Source organism: Triticum urartu, chromosome 6A, assembly GCF_056163025.1.
Source record: "Triticum urartu cultivar PI428250 chromosome 6A, HENAU_Tu73, whole genome shotgun sequence".
NCBI classification, from domain to species: Eukaryota; Viridiplantae; Streptophyta; class Magnoliopsida; order Poales; family Poaceae; genus Triticum; species Triticum urartu.
This window is the reverse complement of record NC_141878.1, coordinates 575,708,708-575,718,684: the sequence shown is the minus strand read 5'-3', so window position 1 is coordinate 575,718,684 and position 9,977 is coordinate 575,708,708. Positions and strand designations below refer to the sequence as shown.

General features: G+C 44.1%; 1 protein-coding gene across 1 annotated transcript; it reads left to right on the top strand.

Annotated features, from left to right (window-relative positions):
- Window positions 1-3,359: 3,359 nt before the first annotated feature.
- On the top strand, window positions 3,360-4,504 carry LOC125515249 (aspartic proteinase oryzasin-1-like; the record flags this gene model as incomplete). The annotated part of the gene is made up of 4 exons (XM_087530863.1): window positions 3,360-3,695; window positions 3,804-3,864; window positions 4,178-4,272; window positions 4,371-4,504. Coding segments are annotated over 4 exons (609 nt in total), but the record flags the coding sequence as incomplete, so codon positions are not given.
- Between the last annotated feature and the right edge of the window lie 5,473 nt (window positions 4,505-9,977).

The window sequence follows — 9,977 nt, the reverse complement described above, 5'->3', positions numbered from 1 at the left end:
ACCCATTTGCAATCAATTATATTTTTACCTTTATGGTTTGGTACAAGATGCCAAGTTTTGTTTCTCATTAGTGCAGAATATTCCTCATCCATTGCCTTCTTCCACTTGGGATCATCAAGTGCACTACTCACAGTTGTTGGCTCTCCTAAAATACACAACATGCCATATGGTATAGTTCCATCCGTTCTTATCTTTGGATTTCGTATACCTTTTTGTAGTCTAGTCTTGACTCTTGGAGAAGCCATAGATTGGACCGCAGGTGCACTTGCCACAGCCGATCCGGGAGAATCAGGCGCTGACGCATAAGAATCTGGCGCAGTCAGCACAGGAGATCCTGTGGCCACCGGTGTGGCCACCGCTCCTGCAGGCACACGGGAAGTAACTGCGCGGCGTGGCACAGCGGATCCGCAGCCCGACCGCGGCTGCATGCTCACGTGGGGCGAGGAATATGTGGTCCCGCTGCTGTCCCCACCTGTCGACGATGCGGCACCACGGGATTGGCTGGACCGGGAGCCGAAGCCGCTGCTGGTGGGAGCGCGATCCAAGGGGGATTCAATCGCGCGATCCAAGGACTGCGCGCGTGCAGGCATACCAGGCACCGCCGGATTGTCCTCGTTGTCCGTGTCCGGCTCGTCTCCTTCTTCAGCATGAAATATAAGATAATTTTGAGCTGGATTTTCGAGATTTTGATCATTTTGAGCTCTGTTTTCTCCAGGGACCTGCACAGGCATAAGAGTAGGAGCAGTACCAGTAGGAATATCATCACATTGGTTAGTACAATGATCGCCCCCACAATCAAAAGTCTGAAGATGCGTAGGAAGAAGAAGAATTTCTTTGCGAAGGAGGGCACCGGCATTGAGATGAAGTGATTCAAAAGGGAACACAGACTCATCAAAAACAACATCTCTAGATATGTAGACCCTACGAGTAGGAACATCAAGACATTTAACCCCTTTATGCATAGGGCTATAGCCTAAGAAGACACATCTTTTAGAGCGGAAAGCGAGTTTTCATGTGTTGTAGGGTCTGAGATTGGGCCAACATGCGCACCCAAAAACACGGAGTGATGTGTAGTTGGGTGTAACACCAAGGAGACGTGTAATAGGTGTGTCAAGTTTGATAACTTTGCTTGGAAGCAAATTGATGAGGTATGTGGCAGTTAAAAAGGCTTCATCCCAGAACTTAAGTGGCATGGATGCATTTGCTAGCAGTGCTAGTCCCATATCAACAATGTGACGATGTTTTCTCTCAGCAGAGCCATTCTGTTGGTGAGCATGAGGACAAGAGACATGATGTGAAATGCCAAGATTTTGAAAAAAAGAGTTCAACTTCTCATACTCACCACCCCAGTCGGTTTGCTTAGCAATGATTTTGGAGTTCAGTTTGCGTTCAACAAGGTTTTGAAAATTGATAAAGACTTGGAATACATCGGATCTTTTTTTCAACAAATAAATCCAAGTAAATTTACTATAATCATCAATGAAGCTTACATTGTAGGAAAATCTCCCAACTGAAGTAGGGGTTGGTCCCCATACATCTGAGAAGATGAGTTGTAATGGAGAAGTAGATACACTAATAGAAATAGGGTAAGGCAATTGATGACTTTTAGCTTGTTGACACGGATCACAAACTGACTCAACACTAAGACTAGGCTCATAAGAGAGTTTATTTTTGCTAAGAATATATTTAACTATGACTGAAGATGGATGACCCAAACGACTGTGCCACCTTTATGAAGAAGGCTTGGTGACAATATTTGCTTGTTTATCTGACCATGAAGATGATGATGATATGAGTGGGTAGAGACCTCCCACGCACCGTCCTCTAAGAATTATTCTCCTTGTTGCCAAGTCCTTAACCAAGAAAAAATAAGGATATAATTCTATGAGAACATTGTTATCAAGAGTGAAACGATGAACGGAAACAAGATTTTTGGAAGTTTATGGAACATGCAAGACATCTTTCAAGTGCAAATTTTTCATCGGGTTTTTAACAATTGAACTACCAATATGTGTAATATTCATACCAGAACCGCTTGCCGTGCGAATTTGCTCACCTCCGTTGTACTTCTCCTGCATGGTTAACTTGTCAAGTTCACCCGTGATATGATTTGTTGCTGCACTGTCGGCATACCAATTCGTGTCAACTCCATAGGAGACTGCATGCTCCTCCTTTTCTTCTTGATCATTCTCTTCGTAGCGCCACTAGCAGACGCATGCACCCCCTGGATGATGCTTGAGACATATCTGACACTCTGGGAAGTCATGCTGCTCACGCACCTGCTGTTGTTGCTGCTGCCGAGGGCGTCCTCTGAAGCCGCCGCTGCCATTGGAGGAGAAGGCTAGCGATCACCACGGTCACCGCGGTCACCACTACGGCCGCGCCCCCTTCCTTCTCGCCCGCGATAGGATCTGTTGCGGGACGAGCCACGGCCTCTGTAGACTGCATTAGCGGATGTATGAAACCCGCCTGAAGACGAGTCGCCCAACATCTCCATCATTTGATCAAAGGCAGAGATCTGAGCAAAGAGATCATCGGCGGTGATGCTGTTCTTGACAGCGCCGATCGCTGCCCCCATGGAGTCGTAGTCGCGGTCCAATCCTGCAAGTATGTAGTCCACCATCTCCGGATCAGAGACGGGGCAGCCAGCAGCAGCTAGTTCATCCCCGTGGCTCTTCATCTTCGCCATGTATGCTGAACTAGACATAGTGCCTTTCTTGGTGTTGGTGATCGCAATCCTTAGGTTGGTGATCCGAGACTGCGATTGTGAGGCGAAGAGGTTGTTGATTGTTGCCCAGAGCTCGAAGGTGGAGTCCCTCCCGACGACCTGCACAAGGATCTCAGGAGACATGGAGTTGAGTAGATATGACAGAACCTGTTGATCTTTGGCGATCCAAGTTCCATACAGAGGATTCGGCTCTTGGGCCGTGGTTTTGTCCGCCTTTGTGACCTCCACCGTCTTGGGCGGAGCGGCGTCGGAGTTGTCCAGAAGCCCAGTAACCTGCGCTCCTCGCAGGGCTGGGAGAACTTGCGTCTTCCAGAGGATGAAATTCCCTCTCGCAAGCTTTTCTGATGGAGGTGAACCAAGGTTCAGGGCGACACCGGCTGAGGAGGCCATGACGGTGATCGCGGGTATGATCTAGGGTTTTGTTTCTGGTTTGTGGCTAGATGTATGAAAGAGGGGCTCTGATGACCATGTAAAAGTATGAAGCGTTCTTACTCCCACGAGAGGAGCCGCGTGCATATATATATTGATAGGGCCGAAGGACTTGCCTTGGCGTACAAGGATGAGTACAAGAGTTTGAATACAATAGGAGATAAAGGAAGAGGTTGAGATTACAACGATAAGATGATTTGTTCTAACACTGTCCTGCGTGCTCCTCCACGCCCTCCTCGCCGGTCCCACGGAGGGCCTGGTCCGCGTGGCGCTGACGAAGCGGCCGGTGGACGAGGACGGCCCCGTCGTTGCCGGAGAGGACGCCCAGCGCCTCCTCGCGTGGCGGCACGGCCTCGTCTACAACGCCGACGCCGCGCTCACAGAAGGTGCAAAAGGCCACGTCGTGGCGCTGAAGAACCACCTTAACGCGCAGTACTACGGCGAGGTCGGCGTCGGGACGCCGCCGCAGAACTTCACCGTCATCTTCGACACGGGCAGCGCCGACTTCTGGGTGCCCTCCTCCAAGTGCTTCCTCTCGGTGCGTAGTGTTGTTGGCTTGCTCCGATTTGGGATGGGTCTTACACATTTTGGTTATACTTACGATAGTGATTTGGAGAGTGCGTTTTTTTGTGAATCCTTGCTGCAGATTGGATGCTATCTGCACGCGAGCTACAAGGCCAGCAAGTCCGCCACGTACAAGAAGAACGGTTTGTGTCTTGCGCCTTCCTCTTTTATACAGTGAAATAATTATTACATCCTCTTCCTAAATGTAAGACGTTTTTGCAGTATATATGGGAAGCATAATGTATAAATCAAGCATATTCTTGATATCATTAAGAGATAAGGATAACATGATGCTATCCTAACACGTTGCCATGCATGTATTTCCTTCAGTTGGGCATTAGGTAGACGTCTTTTATAGTATTATTAAAGCTCGAGCCAAATCCAAAAAAAATAGCTGGAGCCACCAGACCCTAACTCTATTTTCATGAATCTAATTTTCATTTCCCCTCTTGGCAGGAAAAAGGGTCGCACTTCGTTACGGAACCGGTGCAATTTCTGGCTATCTTAGCCAGGACAATGTGCAAGTTGGTGGTGTAGTTGTAAAAAATCAGGTTTATGCCAAGAAGTGCACACTTCTTTATGTTCTCTAACCCTCTATCATGTGCATCCCATTTCAGAGTATACCAATTTTATTATGGTACTCTGCTAGGATTTCATCGAAGCTACCAGGGAACCAAGTATTACTTTCATGTTTAGGAAGTTCGATGGCATTCTCGGTCTTGGATTTAAAGAAATCGCCAGGGGCGGTGTTGAACCTGTCTGGTGAGCAAAGCTATTTGTATGAATATCCCAGTTATAGCTTTGTTTGGTAATATATGGTATCAACATTGGATATTAATCAATATTTCATTACTTATATGCTTGCCGTATGCATGGTGTGTTATTAAGATCTAGATATTGCACTGAGGGTTCTCCTAATTTGTTTGATGCCATATTGCAAAAATGTAAAATATCATGGAATTGGCACCCTCAAATGTGAAGCATATGACCATATCCATTATCACTGACATCACAAGAATATTTATAGGTACAACATGGTTAACCAACATCTGGTTGGTAGCCCTGTTTTCTTGTTCTGGTTCAACCGGCATGCTGGCGAAGGGCAGGGGGGAGAAATTGTGTTTGGAGGAATTGATCCTAAGCATCACAAGGAAGAACATAGTCTCTTTCAGTTAGTTGAGTAGTTTTAACATTCAGGAAGTGGAAACTAATTGTTGAGGAGAAGTTTTGAGTGACTTGTTGCTTTTTGTTTTGCGTGTCACTTGTTGCAGTTTGATATGGGTGATGTCTTGATTGGAGGAAAGTCCACAGGTACCAACTTGCCGAAAAAATAACAATGCCTACTATTGTGATTACTATACTTTTATACAAATAAAAAGTGTTTACAACCATTTTACTTATACTCTCTATGTATTAGGATTATGTACATCTCGCTGTGCAGCTATAGCAGAATCGGGAACTTCGTTGCTTGTTGGTCCCACTGTATGTCTTGGAGCTCTGTTTATCTTTATATACATAAGCAAGGAAAAAGGCTCTACATCATTTGGTCATTGATTGCTATATAAAATTGAAAAATCAACATTTCTAGTAAACCAATTTTGACGATCCTTGCCCCAAAATTTTGGCATAAGTTCTACTTTTTGCAATAGAAAATGTGTATTGCTACAAGTAAAGATGCATCCTATGATAGATTTAATTTATAGCTTTTTTATTAAACTTTTGATGACTACACTTGAAGGGTAAGCACTAAAGCAAACTGAAGCATAATGCATATAAACTCCCGAATAAATTTGGAAAATAATAACTTTTACAAAGTAAATATGCACCAATAGGTACATTACATAATGTGAATGTCAGTGAAATAGAGCCCGATAGACCACTTGAATCATAACACATGCAATATAATTATCAATGCCTCATAGTTTCTACTAGGGAGGGTGCATATTCTATTTTTAGTTTAATATTTGTGTGTCTTATACAACCAAATCAACAATGAAATATGCAGGCAATTATTACTCAGATAAATGAAAAGATTGGTGCACCTGGGATTTTCAGCCAAGAGTGCAAGGAAGTTGCTTCTTAGTACGGGCAACGGATCTTAGATCTATTGCTAAATGAGGTTTGCATATTTCCAAAGGCTTCTTTCTTATTTGATTAGTCATATATTGGGATTATAAAATTATTTTGTGTGGGTCTATGATGCAGATCGACCCAACAAAAATATGTCCTTCTGTTGGTCTATGCACTCATAGTGGAACTCAAGGTGTAAGGTAAGAGTTGTGAACTCGTGAACAACAACAAAGCCTTTAACCTCTCCTACTGTTTACAGGTTCAAAAAAACAAGTTGGGGTAGGCTAGAGTACCGTGCACAACAAGGCAAATCTTAAAATCAACCTAAAAATGATGTAATTGATACATCAAGGAGATGTAACGGAAAATTATTTTATAATATTAAAAGTGTACTTGTGGAAGTAAGAGAGCAATTCATGAGTAATTATAGAGTGCAAGATTTTCTCATGCATTCGACCAATCTTCTTAGATGGTTCATATTGATTCATTAAAAACAAGTTTCGCCTTCTATATTGGTATAGAGATTCAATGTTTACACGTAAAATTATTTTTAAATTAGTGGTCACTTCATTGTGAATGATACCATTGGTAGTACAAGGCTATGCAATTTCCAAAAAAAGGCAAATTTAATATCAGACGCTTAAATTTTTGTCAAATATATCTTCTATAACCAAGGACGTGTGATTTTACATTAAGACCAGAAACAACAATGTCAAACAATTCGATGACTACAAGGACTTTTTGTGTTAAAAAATATATTTTTGAATGAGTTTTGAAATTATACCCAACTCCTGCGCCACAATTTCCAAATTTTGCAACCTACCAAATTCCATCCAAAATTCCACCAAAAATATTTTGTTATCTAGCACAGAATAAATATAATATCTTGTTGGTAGAAATGTTGGCGTTCATGAAGTTAGTTTTATGCCATTTTTACCTTTCACATTGGTTTACTTATGTCTTGATGGTTGACATCGTTTCCTCCTACAACGTAATGGCAGCTTTGGTATTCGGACTGTGGTAGATGATGAAACCGGGAGATCGAATGATGCCATGTGCCATGTTTGTGAGATGGCTGTTATGTGGGCAAAGAACCAACTTGCACAGGATCTAACACGGGATCTCTCATTGGTATAAGAGATAGAAAACATACCGTATTAATGTACTACCATAACACATTTGAGTTGTACAAACTTTGCTAAATTATCTTACCTTGTAGCTATGTGGCTATATCCCTAGCCCTATGGGAGAATCATCGGTGGACTGCAAAAGACTTGCATCCATGCCTGACGTCGCCTTCTCCATCGGCGGCAAAAAGTTTGCACTCACACCAGAGCAAGTATTGATTTTCTCTATGATTACTACCTTCATGTTTTTGGTTTGAATTTGATTCAGAATAGCTACCAAGTCCACCACTTTATTAAGTGCCATTATATTGAAGATTTTAGATGTTCTTTTTTCCCACTACCTTTTTGATACTTTACTCCTAGGTCCATAATGTAGGTTTTCTCCTTAATTTTCTTAGGCCACCTATGTACTCTAGAAATTTCATTAGGTATTTGTAGTATTGTATGCTTCGTGCCCCCCCCCTCTTTCTATAAATGTATATTTGGTCAAAGGAATGGTACGACACAAGGTTTAGTACTGTACACATAGTTAAAACTTTGGTTATTTAGTGCAACCGGAGGCGGTAGAACTGGAAGGAAACAAAATATAGAGATCATAGTGGAACTAAATGATGGCAAAGTATGCATATTAGATTCCTTGCTTCTGGGAATAATTATAAGTGCTTGAAGAAAATCGATCTCATGCATTCAGATTTATATATTTCTTGCACTCTCCTTCTATTATAGTAAACTAATATGGCTCCACACTATTTACATTGTTTAGTACATCCTGAAGATTGGCGAGGGAGATGCTACTAAGTGCATGAGTGGATTCGTAGCTATGGACATTCCTCCTCCCCGTGGTCCTCTCTGGTAAAATTATGCATGTCTTATGTTCTCATAGCTTTTTCCTATATATATAAGATCGACGTTAATCCTTTTCAAGTGTAGAACTTAAGTTTCATCATACAATTGTGTTAGTTTTGTTGGATAATGGTGTTGGAAATATGCCCTAGAGGCAATAATAAAAGTATTATTATTATTATATTTCTTTGTTCATGTAATTGTCTTTATTCATGCTATAACTGTATTATCCGGAAATCGTAATACACGTGTGAATACATAGACCATAATATGTCCCTAGTAAGCCTCCAGTTGACTAGCTCGTTGATCAACAGATAGTCATGGTTTCCTGGCTATGGACATTGGATGTCATTGATAACGGGATCACATCATTAGGAGAATGATGTGATGGACAAGACCCAATCCTAAGCATAGCACAAGATCGTGTAGTTCGTTTGCTAGAGCTTTTCCAATGTCAAGTATCTTTTCCTTTGACCATGAGATCGTGTAACTCCCGGATACCGTAGGAGTGCTTTGGGTGTATCAAACGTCACAACGTAACTGGGTGACTATAAAGGTGCACTACAGGTATCTCCGAAAGTATCTGTTGGGTTGACACGGATCGAGACTAGGATTTGTCACTCCGTATGACGGAGAGGTATCACCGGGCCCACTCGGTAATGCATCATCATAATGAGCTCAAAGTGACCAAGTGTCTGGTCACGGGATCATGCATTACGGTACGAGTAAAGTGACTTGCCGGTAACGAGACTGAACAAGGTATTGGGATACCGACGATCGAGTCTCGGGCAAGTAACATACCGATTGACAAAGGGAATTGTATACGGGGTTGTTTAATCCTCGACATCGTGGTTCATCCGATGAGATCATCGTGGAGCATGTGGGAGCCAACATGGGTATCCAGATCCCGCTGTTGGTTATTGACCGGAGAGTCGTCCCGGTCATGTCTGCATGTCTCCCGAACCCGTAGGGTCTACACACTTAAGGTTCGGTAACGCTAGGGTTGTGAAGATATGTATATGCAGTAACCCGAATGTTGTTCGAAGTCCCGTATGAGATCCCGGACGTCACGAGGAGTTCCGGAATGGTCCGGAGGTAAAGAATTATATATAGGAAGTGCAGTTTCGGCCATCGGGACAAGTTTCGGGGTCATCGGTATTGTACCGGGACCACCGGAGGGGTCCCGGGGGCCACCAGGGTGGGGCCACCTGCCCCGGGGGGCCACATGGGCTATAGGGGGTGCGCCTTGGCCTATATGGTCCAAGGGCACTAGCCCCTATAGGCCCATGCGCCTAGGGTTTCCATAGGGGAGGAGTCCCACTAGTGGAAGGCACCCCTAGGTGCCTTGGGGGGGGGGGAGGGAAACCTCCCCTTGGCCGCCGCCCCTAGGAGATTGGATCTCCTAGGCTGGCGCACCCCCCTCTTGGCCCTCCTATATATAGTTGAGGAGAGGGAGGACTTCATACCTCAGCCTTTGGTGCTTCTCTCTCCCCTGTTACATCTCTCCCTCGTAGTACACGGCGAAGCCCTGCTACTGTGACGCCCTGCATCCACCACCACGCCGTCGTGCTGCTGGATCTTCATCAACCTCTCCTCCCCCTTGCTGGATCAAGAAAGGAGGAGACGTCATCCGCTCCGTACGTGTGTTGAACGCGGAGGTGCCGTCCGTTCGGCGCTTGGTCATCGGTGATTTGGATCACGTCGTGTTCGACTACATCAACCCCGTTCTTTGAACGCTTCCGCTCGCGATCTACAAAGGTATGTAGATGCATCCAATCACTCGCTGCTAGATGAACTCATAGATGCATCTTGGTGAAACCGTAGGAAAATTTTTGTTTTCTGCAACGTTCCCCAACAGTGGCATCATGAGCTAGGTCTATGCGTAGTTCTTCTTGCGCGAGTAGAACACAATTTGTTGTGGGCGTAGATGTTGTCAACTTACTTGCCGCTACTAGTCTTATCTTGCTTCAACGGTATTGTGGGATGAAGCGGCCCGGACCAACCTTACACGTATGCTTACGTGAGACCGGTTCCACCGACTAACATGCACTAGATGCATAAGGTGGCTGGCGGGTGTCTGTCTCTCCTACTTTAGTTGGAGCGGATTCGATGAAAAGGGTCCTTATGAAGGGTAAATAGAAGTTGACAAATCACGTTGTGGCTTTTACGTAGGTCCGAAAACGTTCTTGCTAGAACCCTAATTCAGCCACGTAAAA